The following is a 20391-nucleotide window of genomic DNA, read 5'->3' as shown; positions in this document are numbered from 1 at the left end:
TTGAGTTCAGAGATGGGAAGTAACAAAGTACAAATACTTTGTTACTGTACTTAAGTAGATTTTTCTGATATTTTTACTTTACTATTTATTTTTTGCGTCGACTTTTTACTTTTTTTTTAACTTTTACGATACTTTCTACTCCTTGCATTTTACAAAATTGGCTCGTTACTTAAATAATTTCAGTGGAGTTAACGTTATTATTTTTTGCGTCATCAATACCGAATTCAGTCTAATTGGTTGGGAATATACGTTGCACTTGACGCACCACTACAAGACGACTCAACAGATTCGGCGGCATTCATTTGCAGGAAATCATTGTGGCTTGAGCAGCGACATAATTGAAGAAAATGGAGCAGACAAGCAGCAAGACATTCCCAATCATCCTTGGCCTTATCTGAGAGAGATGTTTGAGATTGTAGGCATCAAGAATGACTCCTGGCGAATGTGCTGCAAATTGTGCAGACATCCATTTAAAATGTAGGCAATGGCATATTTTTTCCATATCCACTTAAGTTTCTCCGCTTGCACTCTAGTAACCTTTGTGTGGTCCAGGTAGCTTTATATAAAAAATGGTTGTCGTTCGCAAGGCTACTTTTACTTGAGTAAAGAAGTTAAATCATTACTTCTACTTTTACCAGAGCATTTTTCAACACAAGTATCTGTACTTCTACTTGAGTACGGGAACTGAGTACTTTTGCCATCTCTGGTTGAGTTTATTAACCCGCTAGCAAAGCTCTGCAGGGTGCTGTTTATTCACAGGTTCAGCTCAAATACAATGCCCTCATCCAAGATGTTCACGTCTTTCTTTCTTCAGTCGAAAATAAATGTTATTTTTTGAGGAAAACTTTCCAGGATTTTTCTCCACATAATGGACTTCAATGGCAACCAACGTTTGAAGGTCCAAATCAATGCAGTTTCAAAGGAAGGGCTTCAGAGGCTCTGCACGATCCCAGACGAGGAATAGGGTCTGATCTAGACAAACCATCGGTCATTTAACTTGTGTTTACTTTTTAACCTAAATTGCTCATCTTGCGCTGCTCTGCGACGTGCCACGGATTGCGTAATCATGACTGAAAGGCCACGCTAGATGTAGGCAGAAGTACCGCCCAAAGCGAACATGCGAGGACTAATGGGCCTTTCACACAGAATGCTGCAGCGGCACCGATGCGCTAAGAAATCCATTCATTTCAATGGCTTGCCCCGGCTTGTTGCGGTGTCGACCAAAGCGCACCATTGACGAGCTTTCGCGCACGCTCTGTGACGATTACCCGCACGGCCAATAGAAACGGTGCATCGAAACGAGCATGGAAAGCATAATGGATGAACAGTTTTGAAAACTCCTGCCTACTTTGCTCTGGACAAACCGCTTTGTATATGAAGGACTACGCTGAACCCAGCGGCCAGCACAACGCATTCCACATCCTGTGTGAAATCCTCATTATACAAACGCCCTTTACCAAATAACACTCCATCTTCAACTTCAAAATCGTCCGACATCGCTGTTTAACCTTTTTTTGCTACAGGACGTTTGTATTAGTCTTCGCGTGTGCGCTTTGTAAACACAGGGGCGGTACTTCTGCCTACATCTAGTGACCTTTCCTACGTGATTACGCAATTGGACCCTTCAACATTTTGGTTGCCATTGAAGTCTATTATGTGGAGAAAAATCCTGGAATGTTTTCCTCAAAAAACGTAATTTCTTTTCGACTGAAGAAAGAAAGACATGAACATCTTGGATGAGATGGGGGTGAGTAAAATATCAGGACATTTTCATTTTGAAGTGAACTAATCCTTTAACTTTCATTGTAGGGTGAGCTATCCCTTTAAGTTTTTCAACTAATATTTACATTTTATTTGACCTTCAAGGATCAATTCTAAAGGGATAGTTCATCCAAAAATGAATGTACAGACAGGAAGATATTTGGAAGAATGTTTGTAACCAAGCAGATGTCAGCCCCTTATACCCCTTTTCCACCAGAATGAACCGGGTGCTAGTTCAGAGCCAGTGCTAGTGGTTCGACTGACGAGCCCTCTAAGAACCGGTTTGCCTTTCCACGGGTTAGAGAGCTGCCACAGAGCCAGTCTTACGTAATACTCTATACGTCTCATCTTTCTCAGCAACGCTAGTGAGGCAGCGGGAAACACACACACCAGGCTTGTTCGAGTTGCGCAGCCCCATCATCATATGATATCAAAATACCGCAAGAGCGATTCAGAAGCATCAGGAGTCGTCTGCTCTCGCTGTACTTTGATGTCATACGGCGATCGATCTGCGCAGCGCCAATGCATCTCGAACATCAACAATGGCGAACGTTGCGTTACTATTGATGCACATGGCTTTACAAACTTACGTCGGTATCAAAACACAGCGAATCCAACGCATTCGTGCAGCTCGCCGTAAATAGTATAGACGGAGATTACAATCGAACAGCAATTAGCTCGATTAGCTGCTATTTCAAAAATGGCGGTCACAAGTTTGTGTTTGTCTTGTTGGTCACGGTAACCCCGCCCCCTGACGCAAGCGGTTCTTACTTCTAGACCAGCAATGTTCTGGTGCTACTTAAAGGGTTAGTTCACCCAAAAATGAAAATTCTGTCATTAATTCCTCACCCTCATGTCGTTCGACACCCGTCAGACCTCCGTTCATCTTCAGAACACAAATGAAGATATTTTAGTGTAAAGCTGATGGCTGAGAAAGGCTTCAGATAGGCCTCCATTGGCATTCAGTACATTTACACTCCCAAGACCCATAAAAGGCACTTAAAACGTTGTTACAAAGTCCATCTCACTACAGTGACTCTACAATAATTTTACGATGTGACGACAATAGTTTTTGTGCGCAAAAAAAATCAAAATAACACCTTTATCCAACTTGTTATTGTCTTCCGTGTGTGCCTCCACGACGCATGCGCGAGAATATGATGCAGATCCGGCGTTCGGGAATCCATGAAATGCACACTTTAACCCCATTTTGAGCACTACGCCGAGACCTAAAGCACGATCAATGTAGAATCCAACAGCTTAGACACGCGCGTCTTCCTCTGCTCGTAAACAAATCGCTTCTGGGTCATGTGTCCGAACGCCGGATCTGCGTCATATTCTCGCGCATGCGTCGTGGAGGCGCACACGGAAGTCGAGAACAAGTTGGATAAAGGCGTTATTTTGATTTTTGTTTGCGCACAAAAACTATTGTCGTCACTTCGTAAAATTTTTGTAGAGCCACTGTGGTGAGATGGACTTTGTAACGACGTTTTTAGTGCCTTTTATGGGTCTTGGGAGTGTAAATGTACTGAATGCCAATGGAGGCCTGTCTGAAGCCTTTCTCAGCCATCAGCTTTCAACTAAAATATCTTCATTTGTGTTCCGAATATGAACGGAGGTCTTACGTGTGTCGAACGACATGAGGGGAAGTAATTAATGACAGAATTTTCATTTTTGGGTGAACTTACCCTTTAAGAACCACTTTTCCTGGTTCAGAGCTGATTCTTTGGGCGTGGAAAGACAAAGAACCGATTTGAAACTAGGCTCTGGCTCCGAACCAGCACCAGCACTGCCTCGGTGGAAAAGGGGTATTATTGACGACCATAGTAGGGAAAAAATACTATGGTAGCCAAGATATGCTTGGCTACAAACATTCTTCCAAACAGCAAAAAAAAAAGAAATTCATACTGGTTTGGAACAACTTGAGGGTGAGTAAATGACAGAATGTAAATTTTTGGGTGAACTATCCCTTTAAACAGTTGGTTTATATGAAAAACACTGACACATGTGTGAATGAAATCCAGTGCTGAATAATCCCTGAGGACTGATGTTCTGTGCTCACCTTCCCAGAGACAATCTTCTCGTAGATCTGAATGGGCTGGTCAGCAAAGAACGGAGGATAACCAGCAGCCATCTCGTAGATCAGCACTCCCAGAGCCCACCAGTCCACTGCTTTATTATAACCCTAAGAGATCGAGAGAGAGCAGGAGGTTATGCTGGAACGGACTGGCCAATGCCTAACAAGTAAAGCAGCGTTGTTACTAACTTTACTGAGGATGATTTCTGGCGCCAGGTACTCAGGCGTGCCGCACAGTGTCCAGGTCCTGCCCTTTACACGTTTAGCAAAACCAAAATCTGTTACCTGAGGAAAGAGCAAGAAGAATGACTGTGTATGAAGAGAATCCGATACATCAGTGAAAACCTATGGTTTTAAAGGGTTAGTTCACCCAAAAATGAAAATTCTGTCATTAATTACTTACCCTCATGTCGTTCGACACCCGTCAGACCTCCGTTCATCTTCGGGACACAAATGAAGATATTTTAGTTGAAATCTGATGGCTCTGAAAGGCCTCCATTGGCTCAATGCACGGTTCACTCTCAAGACCCTTAAAAGGTACTAAAGACGTCGTTTCAAAGTCCATCTCACTACAGTGGTTCTACAATAACTTTATGAATCGGCGACAATAGTTTTTGTGCGCAAAAAAACCCTAAATAACGACTTATATAGTGATGACGATTTCAAAGCACGGCATCATGAAGCTTCGAAGCGTTATGAATCAGTGAGTCGAATCAGCAGTTTGAATCGCCAAATTTCAGCAGTTTGACACGCGATCCGAATCATCATTCGGCTCACTGATTCATAACGCTTCGAAGCTTCATGAGGCCGTGTTTTTAAATCGGTCATCACTATATAAGTCGTCATTTAGTTTTTTTTGCGCACAAAAACTATTCTCGTCACTCCATAAAGTTATTGTAGAACCACTGTAGTGTGATGGACTTTGTAACGACGTCTTTAGTGCCTTTTAAGGGTCTTGAGAGTGAACCGTGCCATTGTGTCAATGGAGGCCTTTCAGAGCCATCAGATTTCAACTAAAATATCTTTATTTGTGTTCTGAAGATGAACGGAGGTCTGACGGGTGTCGAACGACATGAGGGTGAGGAATTAATGACAGAATTTTCATTTTTGGGTGAACTAACCCTTTAAAACATGCCACAGTCCTGGAGTTACTCTAATTACTCACCTGTATGTATCCCTGCTGGTCTATGAGCAGGTTTTCAGGCTTCAGATCTCGGTAGATAAGATCAAGCGAGTGAAGGTATTCAAAGGTCAGAACTATCTGGGCGGCGTAGAATCGGGCATGCGGCTCACTGCACCGGACAGAGACAGACAGACACAACGTGAATATACAGAGGTCATGTGATCTGCATGCATAGTGACTATTCAAGAATGAGAAAAACATCACTTTGACTGGGTTTAGGAATGATGAAACGGGGGCCTATAGCATGTCAGGACACGTGCCACTGTTTGACAAGTCATGTCAACTACCCTACAATATTACCTGAACTGCAGATTGATGGCGTTATTTTCAAAAGAACAAAAACGGTGCAGTTCTCTTTTTCACGATACATCTTGTTGCAAGGCAAAAAAATGCTTGTTTCACTGTTACAATTAAAGGAAGTATTCTCATCAATTCTGAGATGAGTGTCAAAATAACAGCTATAATGTAATATGTGCCTAGTTAACGTAATGTGTTCAGTCAAGCAGACACAACGAACTTGTTATGCATACACTACCTTTGCTCATAATGATTGAAATATGAGGATTATATACAATCTAAGGCTTATAGTTAAAAAAAAAGCTATTCTGTTGACTATCTGCATTTTCTGTGCTTACTATCTAGTACTTAACACTCTTTTCAATGCAAGTCAATGGATTTGAATCAATGGGTGTGTGCAGCAAAAAAAAAAAAAACCTGTCGGAAAAGTAATTAGAAACATGCAAAAGAATCCACTTGCGTGTTGCAGTCACTATGACTGTTATTGCAATGTGACAAGTTATTATTAGGGCAGTCAAAAGATTAATCGCGATTAATCGCATCCAAAATAAAAGTTTGTGTTTACATAATATATGTGTGTGTACTCTGTTAATTATTATTTATATAATACACACACATTCATGTATATATTTGAGAAATGTTTGCATGTATATACATTTATATAATCTATAAAATATATAAATATAAATGTTTTTAATATAAAAATAATATTTTTTTCTTAAATATATACATGCTTGTGTGTGTATTTATATATAAATAATAATTAACAGAGTACACACACATATATTATGTAAACACAAACTTTTATTTTGGATGCGATTAATCGCGATTAATCTTTTGACAGCCCTAGTTATTATATAATATAAAAAAAATGCACCGATGGATCAGATAATAATAATAATAATTGGTATTAGTCGATAAATGAAATAATTTTGACTGTTGGCCACTATTAAACCACTATTATTTCACTATTCAAATTTAGCGAGACTGCAACTTATACATGTGAAGAAAACGTGTCTTGTGTTGAATTCAAAGTTATGTCAAAATTAACGCGACAATAACGCATAAACTAGTGACGTTAAAGCAGGCTCTATTTGACCATATGAATTAGCTGTTCAAGCAAGGGTTGCCAGGTGCGCAGATTATTTAACATTATTTGTAGCGTCTTCTATCCAATTGACCTATCGGTAAGCCCCTCCTCTCATACGCAGATGAGCCAATAGCAGTTGAGTATCAGTTGCGCTGGGACCGGAACTCGGACATCTTTAGGCTACATTGGAAAATTCGAAGCTCTCATCAGTTTGAAGGTGTTTATGCTATAAAAATGCTAAAATGTCGTGCCTGAGGTCCTGTAACACTGACTCCAGGTGTCCTGAGAGGATTTTCTGTTTGTCATACTCTCGTTAAGTTACGATTAAAGTCCCTGCTAACATACAAACCGAAATAACTAACTGTTCTCACGTCATGTAACACTGTAGGTGAAAAACATGAAACATTTCAATGCCTCTCCATATTAAACTGGTTATATGTAAATTAAATTTCATTTTATATATGTTTAACTTTAAGGTCTACATTATCTGTCTTATAAGGAGGACTCCTATTTTGATGGGTATTATAGTCTCCGGGTAACGAAAGGAAGAGCTCGCACGCAGTTTATCGGAGTTGTTTTGCAGATACAAAGTTTACCAGTTATTAACTGCACCCCCGAAAAGTCATAAGCTCTGTGTATGTTTGTTTACTGTTAGTTGTTTTTGTGTAATTTGCTGTGTATGTTAATGGTAATGCCACGGAGAGAGATCGTTTGTGAATGAGACGTTAATGCGCACTTCTTATGCTTTGTTTGTTCAGCTCTTACGATGATTTTTTGGAGTGAATAACGATGCAATAAAATCGATAAACCCATCAGTTAAGTTTGGTCATCATTCGGACGGGATATACGCTACATTCTGTGTCCAAAAACATCTTGGGATAAGGTTTTCACACTGACAGCTGTACATTGTAAGATATAGCAACTCTGTTTGTTTGTCCGAGTTAGCAACAGTAACTAAGGGGGGCGGGGCTTACCGATAGGTCAAATATCGCAAAGAGCTTTGTGTTTTTTTTAATGGGCCGTTTATACAGAACACGTTTTTCTATTCCAATGCGCTACCTTTCCATTGTTTTTCCATGTAAACGCGTTAGACGGACGTGTGTAACTTTTTGCAGCATATTGCACATAACACAGCTTTTTAATTTTTTTTACTGCGTTTCCCCCCCCATTACGTGTCTCGTGTTTTTCAGCCTTTACTTCTCAGGGTTGTACAGTGCAGAGTGTGTGAGCGGAGCATCGTGACTTTGAATGGAGTGAGGAGCAGGTTTATTTCGTGGTTTTCACTCACTCCGAGTGTAATGAATATTGAACGATTAGAGCGTGGAGGGGAAATTCACCCTTTGCCGCGAGGGTGTTTGATTGACAGGCGATCTGACCAATCACATCGCCGAATCTGCCGGTTTGTCCGACAAAGCAGTCAGGAGAGTTAGTAGATTAACGTCGGTGGACTTGAACTTGAAAAACAGTGTGCTGGCGTCTTTCCGCAGTTGAAACAACATTTTTTTTAGTGTTCATTGATGTTTATTTCGTGCTTATCAATGAACTAGAAGGAAGAGATAATCGATTCACGAGCAGCTTTAACTGAGGCGCTACAGCGATCACCACACATTAAAGAGACACAAAACGCTACTTATTGTTTAGATTTCATTTAACATTTTAAAGTTGAGGCTTTGTTTCATATCAAAGTGTCCTCTTTGCTCCACAATGTATTTTCTCTACGTGAGAACGTGTGTGTGTGTGTGTGTGTGTGTGTGTGTGTGTGTGTGTGTGTGTGTGAGAGCGCCATGGCGTGTCGGACATAGCAACAGTAACTAAAGGGGCGGGGCTTTGCGAACGATCAATTGCTGCCGCTCCTCTCCGCACATATACTCTGGAACAGTGTGACATATAATCGCACATGCTGTGAAAAAAAACCAGTCTGTACGATGAATACATTCGCTGCAGTAGCATGCGTGCGATACACTTTTGCATGCGTGTAAAACACAGCTGTACGTTGTGTGTGAGGTTAGTCGATGCAGCATGCACCCCCCGCTCAATATCCTTTAAAAACAAGAGTATTTGTTTAGTTAACTGGCTGAGACCTACACACACTGGCAAATCTTAGTAAATGAGATTTCATTGTGCGGTGTGTAGATTGAAGTTTTGCGTGAGTTCAGGCGTGCTATAAACGAGCGCTCTTTTCTCGCTTTCTATAATCCATTCATAATCTAAAGAAAACTTTTGTTTGTCATGCAGGCGACCAGCTCCTGACAGACACATTTAATTACGGGAGTGAGTCTGCTAAATTCTTCCGCGAGTCCCTCCTGAAATTGCTTTGAGTGATAACCATTGCAACGGACTGGACAAAACGTCTGACAAACCTATGTCAAAATAGCACAAAAACGTTCACTGAATACGTTCAGCAGCTTCTACTGTTAAAGGAGAAACAACTATAACAATATTTTTTTTGCATTATTCAAATTAATGTATTAATAAATTATATTGTTTTTAAAAGGAATCACAGTAGTTGACCCTTCTAGGTTGTTGGGGTCTGGGTTTAATGGGGGAAAAAGTTCCCTTCATCTAAATGGCATGAGACTTTTCCTGTACTTGCCATCATACTTCAGAACAATGAAGTTTACTATAATAGTCATTTAATAATCTGTCAAAATAACTATGGCCAATGAGTGGTCCTCTGCAGCCATCTACTGGCTATCATTTTAAAAGTGCTTGTTTACCAGCAGGTGGCAGAAATCGTCCACTATGCGTGGCACATTGTCCATGTTGTTATCTCCATGAATAAAAAATGCGAAATGTTGATCTTTAAATTGGATTTTACTTAAGTTTAATGTTATTGCGAGGTTGAATTGTAAACGGATGTTGTTTGGACTGTAGTCAGAGATATTGGGCTATGTAAACAAAATGGACAATGTTAAGCAATAAGCGTCACGTTCCTGCAGTTTGCCATTTTGGGCAATGAAAGGAAATGTTTGTCTGAAAAGTTCTTGTTAAAGAAACACGCCACTTTTTTTTTGAAAACAGGCTCATTTTCCAACTCCCTGAAGGCCTTTGCACACTGAGTCCGAAATTCGCATGCAAAATTTTTGCACGTCAAAAAATAAATTCGACCTCACGTTATGTCAATCACGCTTGCACACTGCCTCCGAGACTTTCGTCCGTCAAAAAACAATTCGGAACAGGTTCGATTTTCTGCGTTTTTCCCATCTACAGTGCTGATGCCCAACCTAAACTGCTGGCAATGGTGGTGAATGAACCGCCAGTGCTCAGATACCCTTATATATTATTGTATCAAAAATACTACTAATATTATTATATCACAGCTATAATTATAGCTCACCAAATCCCTGTACACCGCGCGCGTGTGTGTGTGTGCGGAGACATACTGCCAGTCTTTGTTCAGGATCAATTGATTCACAGAGATTGGTGGTCTTCTTTTAAATATGTGGCTCCAGTATCGCTAGCAAAGCATCAAACTGAGCCACTGGCATTCTAAAGTAAACTTTGAATCGGTCTGGATAATCCCGCAGCTCCTTGATAAGGCCACCTTCCTCTCTACGCAATCGCAGGAGTGGATGCTGGACCCATTATTTCCTCTTTCTTTTTCTCTTTTTTAAGACGAGAGTGGACAAAAAAAATCATCCTCACTACTTGAAGACGGCATTTTGTATTTTTTCGCGTTTTTTTTTCCGTAACGCATTCATTAATACGCATCGGACTCAGTGTGCAAGGTCTCTGTGCGTGACAAATTTTTCGGATCACGAATACGAAAAAACGCACGCGAAAATTTCAGACTCAGTGTGCAAAGGCCTTAAGAGTTAAACAGTTGAGTTTTACCGTTTTCGAATCCATTCAGTCGATCTCCGGGTCTAGCACTTTTAGCATAGCTTAGCATAGATCATTGAATCTGATTAGACCGTTAGCATCTCGCTCAAAACATGACCAAAGAGTTGATATTTTTCCTATTTAAAACTTAACTCTTATGTAGTTACATCGTGTACGAAGATGCCTAAAAAAAATCGGCTAACTTCCATCAACCTGCTTGCACAGGGGACTATTTTCAGGCGCTGCGTAATATCATAGCGCCGCTGCACTCATGGTACGGCAGCAAAGCTCCTTGCTTATTACGCATGAATGAGAGTATAGTTCCTAGTCATATCGGTCTAGAGAATCGCAACTTTTCATTTTCCGTTGGTCTTAGTACACGATGCAACTACAGAAGAGTCAAGTTTTAAATAGGAAAAGTATCGAAAGTCTTTGGTCATTTTTGAGCGAGATGCTAACGGTCTAATCAGATTCAATGATCTATGCTAAGCTATGCTAAAACTGCTACCGCCAGACACGGAGATTGGCTGAATGGATTCAAAAACGGTAAAACTCCACTGTTTAACTCTAGGGAAGTTGAAATTTTTTACAAAAAAAAAGTGGCGTGTTCCTTTAAAGGTTGGCTTTTGCGTGCCATTATCAGTCCTTTTGCCAGTCACCTGCCCATTTAAGCAACAAACTGTGCTGCTTGTGGTTGTTTTATGAGATGTAACGTAGGTTTTATACTTGTGCTGACCTGTGCTACAAAACGTTCAACCTCTGTAGCACCAGTGCTATGTGCAAAAAAAGTGAATGTGCAGCCCTGCTTCTTATAAGAAACAGTCTCATCTTTCAAATTCTGTCAATTTTATCACAAAATTTTAATGACACGCCACAGCATAAGTCTTTTCTTCCACTTTAATACAAGCTATATCTCGAAAAACATGCATGACGATCAGAAGGTGTGCTGAAAGATACAATACAACTTGAAATGTCTCATGTAATCGCTCAGTGTCTCGACCGCGGAAAGACGTCAATAAAACAGCTCGTGAACAATGTCACTTAAAGTTGCATTTAACTCAGGAAAGTTATCCAATGTTCACAGTTCGTTAGTCAGCAATAATAATAAATAAATAAAAAACTAGCGAGGAGCTTATTTACTGTTAATTATATATGCATGTTTGAATAAAGTTGTCATGAAGACAAGTGTTTATGTAAACTTATGTGCAGAAGAAACAGTAGGAGAGCCCCAAAAACAAACAAAAAAAGATAAAGAAAAAACAACAACTATGCAATGTGACTGCAATTACTTTATCCGTTATAACAAATGTTTTCATATTGCACACTTAACAGTCTATTTATAAATGCAATCCATTTATCCCTATCCACGCAATTCTATCTCTTTAACCAGAATCGCGACCAATCACGACCGAAATCACACTCACGTCCGAAAACAAAAACAGCATTCAAGCTTTGTCATCCTCAGCAAGCATCTTGGACAGCAAAATGACCAGGCATTGAGAGCAAAGAAATAAAAGTTAGAGAACAGGGAATATATAAGGGATTTAATAGGAATTAGTATTGGCAGAGAAATTGGCGTAAAGTATCTAATAAATCACATATTTCAAGGTTGTACTGACAAAAATGAAGGCTTGCATAGTTGTCTACAAAGTGAAAGAAACTCGGAATACATTTCAAAAGGTTTAGCAAGTTACAAGTTGACCTCGATGTCGGCCATCCGAGACTGACACTGCACCTCAGTGGATTCAGTCCGTGGAGTCTGTAGTTACGCAAGATTTACTGCAAAATGTAGCAACACGTTTCACTGTCAGCATTGCACATTTGACCAATAAATCTTTGAACTTTGCAGATAATCTGGTAGTATTTTGAGCATGATGCAGTTTTGCGTGTCATCATATTGACGATGTGGTATAATCACTATATTACTGTTATTACAGTGGCTAAAAATAGTAGAAAACAACAATAAATAGCTATAATAAATGAAGGCAGAATAAATGTTTAATTTCTTTAAAACTCGCAACAAGTTTGGAGACCTGGGTGGAGTGATACGCATGGAGAAAAACTCACCTGAACCGGCCAATTCTACGCAAGTGAGAGAACATTTCTCCTCCAGGAACATACTCCATTACCATATACAGGTTAGTATTATCCTGAGTAGAGAATACACAAAAGAAAAGATCATTTAGATACACACACACTATATAAATGAGGACGTTTGACCCTCGCAAGTACAGCCACACACACACACACACACACACACACACACACACGGTACCTTGAACGAGTGCTCCAATCGCACCAGGAATGGGAAGCTGACAGCCTGCAGGATGCGTTTCTCATTCAGTGTGTGTTCTATCTGTTTCAGTTTCACCACCTGAAAGACACGAGGAAATGAGCTCCGACAAACACACACACAAACGTATGTTTGTTTCCTTATATTAGTGAGGACAATGCATAGACTTCCATTGATATTATATCATGTTATTGAGATTTTCTATGGCCTAACCCAAACCTAAAACCCAGCCATCACAGAAACATGTGCAAAACACTCGATTTGAATAAAAACATTGTTTTGGACAAGCCTTTTTAACTGGTGAGGACCAATACTGGTTGTCATAATCCGTGTTGGGGAAAGTTAATTTTAGTAATATTGCTCTACTACCTACAAAAAGTAACCAATTGTGTTACTTTTTAAAGGAAAGTAATGCGTTACATTACTTTTGAGTAGGGATGGAACGATTACCAGTTTCACGATAAACCACGATAAAATGTACTGATGGTTAGTAATATGGTTTAAAAATGTATTATCATTAAATCCTGTCCAGTCAGCGTCATTCTGGCTCAGGCGCAGCGCGCAACGCTGTTTTTTGAATGAGAAGAAATGGCAGAAGGCAGTGACAACACTCGGGGGATTGTTCAGCCAAATCTGAGGCGTTGTCATATTTTAGCTTTTACAAAAGTCCTGAAGGAAACTTAATCGAAGATGGTCGCCCTGTCTGCAGAACATGCCAGAAGAGAGTCGCTATAGGGGAAACACTTCACATCTGCGAACACAAGGCAAGTGGACTTTGACTTCAATACCAAAACTACGTCTGGTATTACTGCCACTCACACTAGCCTCTTTGGCGGTTGAACTTATTATAGTCTTCTCAAAACCCATCTGTTATAATCACGTTGCTCATTATAACCAACCACACGTGTTTCTAATAATCAGAGGCGTTCAGATTAGCCGGAGTTTTGTTCAGAGCGCGCTCTCACTCACTGAAACAAGCGATGTAAGCAGGAGATTCATTCATCATACAGTGATTGACTGTTTTTGTTCTATTTCAGCAGCGAAAATTTAAATTTAAAATAGTTTCAAACAAACACAGCAGAACCACAGCGCATCTGATATGACTGGCATAACGCTGGCTTGACGTTCGAGATTCGCAAATTTAGGGACCGTCTCTAAAGTTACCATACAAGATTGGTATACACGTTTCTAACTTCAATAGATTATTTTGGATATATATCAGGTATAATACATGGCAAATTTCCTCAAGGAAAACAAATCTCTGAACTAATGCTGTAAACTATGAGAGTCAGTTGGTACTACATTAGCCTACTATAATATTGAAGGTAAAAATGAACATATTTGTATACAAACACTTAAATTGCACTCAATTAAGTTTTTTCTATAAATAATAAAGTTACAATATTAACTTTACAATTACATGTTTACATTTCAAAAAACAAATGGAGCAGAAATATGATTATTTAAAATGGTGGCTGTCATAAAAACTTGCCAGATTTATTCAAACATGCATTAAATATTGAAAAACATTAAACAATTATATTGAATATGTAATGTGGTGCATATATTTAGCAAAATTCTTCTCTCTAGAGTTATTTTTTCTAGCTGACTAACGTGTTTATGGACACTGGATATGGTTTTTCTGAGGAAAATGTGACGTTACATGACATTGTTTACAAGCTGACGTCTTTACGTGGTTGAAACACTGAGCGATTCCATGTGACAAAATAAGGATTTCGGTAAGTTGCACTGTATCGTTTAACACGCGTTCAGATCCTGATTCATGTTTATTGAACAACTGAAGAGAAGATCAGTTCATGTGCCGCTTCTCTTGAGCAGAGCAAGACCGATCTCACGCCACAGCGCCAAAATTTGTAATTTCGTAATAAAATGGACGTAATTTGAAATCTGAGACTTTGTGGCGTATGAATATTAGCAAAGCACAAATATCACTGCGATTTATTGGATGGGAGGAGCGCTACAATGTTCCAATCATTCGTCAACTGGAAACAGGACGACTAATCGATTCTTGGGATTAAGAATCGATATCAGTTCGTAAAAAATGAGAATCGATGAAAATCAAGAAATCATTATTTTACCCAGCCCTATTGATTATGTAACTCGCGTTACTTGTAACACTGGTCATAATATTTCACTATATAAATGAGGACCCTCGCAAGTACAGCCAAACCTGTACACACACACACACACACACACCTTTCAGCGATGATTCCTGTGAGAGTGTCTTACCTTCTGTTTGTCAAGGATCTTCATGGCAAAATGCTGGCCTGATTCTTTGTGCTTGACTAGCATGACCCGCCCAAACGAGCCAGTGCCCAGAGTCTTCAACCGCTCAAAATGGTCCAGAGATGCAGTATTCTGTACATTGAGAGGAATAAAGAAGAACAAATGGTAATAATTTAGGTAAATACATTTTGCAAATTTGACACCGACTGTTCATGTGTGGTCATTATTTTACATGTCATGTCATTTGAATGTTCACTGACAAAAAAGGATCCGGATTTCAAGGTATGATTGACAAACAAATCACATTCACTTTACGTCGAAATATGCTTTAACTATTTCCTCAGGGTATCAAGTACAAAAGTTGTGAAAAACAAACTGCAGGTCAGTTCGCCTTGTGTCCAGAAGGGGGCGCACACCATCTCACATTAGCTCACTGGCTTGACAAAGTGATTGTGCAGAAAATGGGATTAACTGACCTGTGCTGGGTTCTCCCATTTCTTTAGGAAATCTTCTTTGGCTTTAGCGAGAAACTCCTTAACTGTAGAGAGAGAGAGAGAAAGGGGGAAATAATGTGTGTGAGTATGTGCACAACAGAACTCATGCTAATGTCCTAAGCAAATGTCTAAAGGGGCCATTGCCTATTGAATCTGTTAAAATCTCAACACAAGTAGGACGTGTAAAAACGGTAGAGGTGACTATAGCAGAATGGCTGCCAGCGTCAACGTTTTACAGCCTCTAAAGCACATTAAAGTCCAGAGTTGCAGGTCTACCCTTATTTATGACAGCCACTTGCGGCATTTCAGTCAGCTGTGCTGTGTGGGAAGCCTGCTGAGAACTACTACTTTTCATACTGCATGTACACAAAGTGAATCTCATGAAAACAAGTCACATTTCACTGTAAAAAGAAAATAATCACGCCCAGTATTCTCAATAGCGATCTTCATTACAGTGCATTAAAGGCACAATATGTACGATTTTTGGATTAAAATATCCCAAAACCACTAGAGCAATGTTTTTGTTGACTTGTGTACTTGCATTTCCGTTTCCAAGAATGTTTAAATCCAGAGAAATAAACAATTTTAAGCAGGACACATCATACCCGTGTTACCCTCGATTTCCGTGGAGAAACCATGGAAACACCAAAGACGCTTTAATATATGATGCGTTTTATTAGACAGGTGAGCAACTGTTTGGATGCATTCATTGACAGAAAATGAATCATTGTTATACAGCTCAACACAGTCTTGTTTAAATCTGGTTTTCGCGATTTACTGCGAGTGTCATGTTTTACCATGTCTAATATTGATTTAGTTTACTACAGTGTGAACAAGTGTCTCATAGTCGCCGCTGAGGGAACGCACAGAGAAGCTTTATAACATAACTTTCAACACACTCAAATGTATCTAATATGATAGACCCGCTCATACGCATGAGCGGAAGAAGCAGAAGCGTCGTCTGCGGCGTATTAAAAGCTCAGCGAAATCAAGGCGCCATCAAGCTACGCCTTTTTTTTTAATAAGCGACCTCTAGCGGCGAAAAACTACATATTTTACCTTCAAAGTGTTTTATACTGGGGCTGAACGATTCAGGGAAAATATCGAATTGCGATTATTCTGGTTAAAATTGCGATTGCGATTTAAAATGCGAATATTATTATTATTTTAATTTTTTTACATTACAAATGAAAAGTGCGTACATTTTGTGTTTATATATTAATATGACTAATAATTATTATTATTGCTAAATAAAAATAAGAAATATGACTATTACAATAACAATTTCATTATTAAAACATTTAAATAGCATTTAAGAATAAATATAGCAGTATAATTATAATATTTATATTTCACAGAAAACGTATTTTACAAAAAATTATGGGTTACCTGTTAATATGCAGACAGCCTATGACTAAAAATCATTAGAAAGGTCTAAGGATTTATTGTAAAAATATATATATTATTATAAAAATCTGTGCTTTTTATCGGTGATATCAATTTCTTAAAGTCTATCTCTGTAATATGAAATATGAGCCTCTTATGCATCCACTGTGGGGATTAAAACTCCTGTACATTGAAGAAAAACATATGGATTGTCGTATTATTTTTCTTATTTTCTACACAAAAGTTTCATTCATACTGGAAGCCAGAGGGCGCCTTCGAGCAGAAACTCCACATACGCCTCAGAGAAGTAATCGTTCGTTTTCAGGAAATCCCTAATGTGAAGCTTGCGCTGTTGGCTGAATAAAACGAAGATAGAAACACTGACTGATTAAACATGAAGATAATACGTCAGCGACAAGATATGGTGTATTAGAGTTCTTTAAGCCTTCTCGGGCATTTTCATAATAATAAATTATGCAGTGCTGATTGACATTCTGTGATCAGAAGCCACATCAGCTCGACTGGCTTTATGAAGCGAGTTCAAACCTGTTATTAAACCCATCTTGTTGGACAACAGGTTTATGAACACTTCACATTATTAGTTTGTGAAGATGTTTGACGCGTGGTTTTTTCAAACGCAAGTTATAAGCGACTCAAACTTGCGGTGCTTTCAGACGGAGCAGCTCTGACACCCTGTAATATATTTATTTCATTAAAAAAAAAAAAAAGTGCAGTCTTTGCGCTTTCATAATCGCAAATCGCGATTGCGGTTCGATTTCGATTAATCGTGCAGCCCTATTTTATACATAATGAAATATTACCAATAGGTAATGATCTAAGGTATAAATCAGTGAAATTATGCATATCTGTGGAGCTTTCCACATACATTATGTTTTGTTTTTTGCTGGAAAGTTGTCCAGATTGGTTTAACTTCCAGAGCAAAGGCTACACTAGCATCTCCATTATATACAAATCGGCTTTAAGTTCTCTGCCAACAACAACAACAAAAAAAAACACTAAACTTTGGTCCCCACAGTATTGGCCACTTCCTTTTTTTCATCATGTTTGTTGTGTGTTCAGAGCCTGTGGCAATCACTCTCATTGCCTGTTCGTGGTAAGGCCTGTTCTAATTTCCACTGTTGTTAAAACCACATCGACTGAGCTCATGTTATCTAATACTTCCTGTACCCACCATGACAGAACAAGAGCTCAGACCCAAATCAATATCTCCTGACTCTCTCACTTCATACATCTCTCGCTGTGCGCATTATGCGGACACAGAATCACGATTTCTGCCTCAGAAACAGCGAAGTCAGAAATCTGATGAGTGCACCAATTAAGTTACACAAATGCATTCCCTCTTCTTATGAGGCTGTGTGGGAACGTTCAAGATTACTGGCTCTTCCTCATTCCACACCACCAGCGCTCGCTCACTCTGGGGAAATGCAAGCTGTCACTACCACTGAGAAGATCCAACTGTTGCAACGTCGTGAGATCGCAGCTATTGAGGACCCCTACTCTGAGGCATTCCCAAAGCTTTTAAATCCAAAGTAGAGGCATTAAACAATCTCTCTCAGTGGTGAAAAGAAGGAGACGGCGTGAAGCGAGGTTAGTGCCATTATCTCCCATCCACATGCTCCAGGCAGAGCCAGAGAGAGAAAGAGCCTCACCCCACAACTTCCCGTCAATTCCCCTGCCTTATTATCTCTGAGAGATTCAAGAGTTTTCTCGCTCACAAACGCAGTGGCTGATGGGTACTGCACACACACACACACACACACACACACACACACACACACAATCCAGGGTCATATTTCTACTTCATTTAGATAATCTGTAGAGGAACTACAGTAGAAGATAGGAGACAGGACAGTGTCCAAAGTTCACCTCAACTCGATCCAACACTCAATAAAACAACAAAAGGTGACTCAAAACAAAAAGGTCAGACCTCAACAGCTACACAGCACAAACAACCCAGAAAGAAAAATCATCAGCCACGCATTAAAAATAGCCCTTATGCTCAGGATATGATCCTTGTTCTTTGTACTGGCTTCCCTGACAAACGGGTGCCATAACCACCGGAGGGAAACAACCGATTCCCACACAAAGTTAGCCGTGCCCTTACCATCCACTAGGAGCGTGGGACCCTCCACTCCTCCTCCACCACCACCACCACCCCCTCCCTCCACTGATCCTGAGGAACGAGATTCTCCTGAAGAACGAGATTCCCGCTTCCCACCATGCCTTCTGGAGCTTTTTCGGTCACACATGGGTTCCTCCTTTGGCCTCGTCCTCACAGCATCAGGCTCATAGCCCTACGCCTCTTCCGGAGAGGTCCCTGCACCCTCGCATCCACTTTAGCTCGAAGCTACAGGTGTGCTTTCAACGCCGCTTTTGTCTTCACGCGCGGCTGATGGTTCAGTCTGCTCGTCCTCGAGTGCCGAATGCTGAACTGAAGCCCTCGCTTTCGGCAGCTCCACTGTGCGGACATCACCCCTAGTAAATCAATCGGCCTCATGCTTCGTTTGTATCAATATTTATTCTGTACACAGTGCCATTCCACTCACCCTCAAGTGGAACACACACTCCTAAAATGCAAGCACATACACAAACACACGCACTGGATTGATCCAAATAGGGCCCTGGTCGCTAAGGGGAGGGACAAACCTATAAAAGCAGTGGCGCATCTAAAGAGTTGCACGGACAACAAACAGACTGTGGCAGACTTAAAGAAGCATGGTAGGCTATTATTAAAAGTGGAGAAATTAAGGTTGAACAGACTGAAATAAAGGCCCCTCAAACATTGGCATTGTCCTCTAGTGGACATAGTCCATGATCGATTGGTCAGATCAATCAGTGTGGCCCTCGAGTGTTGCTCGCTCTGACGCATACCAAAGGGGGTCGGCTAGTGGTGCATCGACTTCAGGAGTTCAAAAAACACACATGCATATGAAAACAGCACCCATTCGCAGAAACCATGCCGCCTCGGGCCTGGCATTTCAGACTCTAAATGCAGCGTCACTGCGAGAGTGAGGCAGAGGCACAGGAAGAGTCAGGGACAGATGGATTTAAAGACCAGATCCAGCCACCCTGGCCAGGTGGAGACTCGAGCGACACCTTTGGTAAGTCTCTACGTGACCTCATTTCTCAAGACTATAGGTACTGTTCTAGTCTAGGTGTAATCTCTTCTCAGCTCTCAGATACTTGGCAAGCTTCCACGGGCTGACTTTGTGGAAACAGAGTTAGGTATTTAAAGTAAACGTCCATGTTTTCGAGGCTTTTAAAGTGTCCGGGAGCAGGAGAGTTGACACAAATTCTTACTGATTTAACAGAAGCTGTGAAGAATCCACCTGTTAAACATGTCACACCGCAGATTAAGTGCTTGTAGTGCAACTGGCAGACTTTCAAAAAAGTCTCACCCTAGAGTCGTTCGAGGGTGGGTAAGCGCTCGGGGTGTAACGGTTCAAATTACTCACGGTTTGGATTTTATCACGGTTTTAGGGTCATGTTTGGTATGTGCTTTGTTCAGGGAAAGAAAAAAAATAAGAACAAATAATCAAACTAAAAGCAACAGCGCAAACAAAAATAAAATAGTGCTTTTCAGGTATTTAACAGTAGAAAATTGAATAACGTAATCAAATGTAAAATAACACTGCATATACTCTTCAATGTATACATTAAATCAATCATTATTAAAGTCAAGAGCAGTGCGAGATTGTCATTTGTTATTTGATGAACATT

General features: G+C 40.1%; 1 protein-coding gene across 3 annotated transcripts in view; it reads right to left on the bottom strand.

Moving 5' to 3' along the window:
* prkacaa (protein kinase, cAMP-dependent, catalytic, alpha-a) overlaps positions 1 to 20391 on the bottom strand; it is a gene marked incomplete at its 5' end in the record, with an annotated part of 52982 nt that overhangs the window by 6718 nt on the left and 25873 nt on the right. For 2 of the 3 annotated variants that reach the window (XM_079836802.1, XM_079836801.1), the window contains 7 exons: positions 3824 to 3946; positions 4028 to 4123; positions 5004 to 5130; positions 12298 to 12380; positions 12506 to 12604; positions 14774 to 14902; positions 15247 to 15308. In XM_079836802.1, the coding sequence (XP_079692928.1) occupies positions 3824 to 3946; positions 4028 to 4123; positions 5004 to 5130; positions 12298 to 12380; positions 12506 to 12604; positions 14774 to 14902; positions 15247 to 15308 (719 nt within the window). Of the gene's footprint in view, positions 1 to 3823; positions 3947 to 4027; positions 4124 to 5003; positions 5131 to 12297; positions 12381 to 12505; positions 12605 to 14773; positions 14903 to 15246; positions 15309 to 18775; positions 18921 to 20391 lie in introns of those variants that run through there. The other variant, XM_079836803.1, reaches the window with a different exon arrangement.

This window comes from Gobio gobio, assembly GCF_949357685.1.
Source record: "Gobio gobio genome assembly, chromosome: 1".
NCBI lineage: Eukaryota > Metazoa > Chordata > Actinopteri > Cypriniformes > Gobionidae > Gobio > Gobio gobio.
This window is presented reverse-complemented; position numbering and strand designations above follow the sequence as displayed.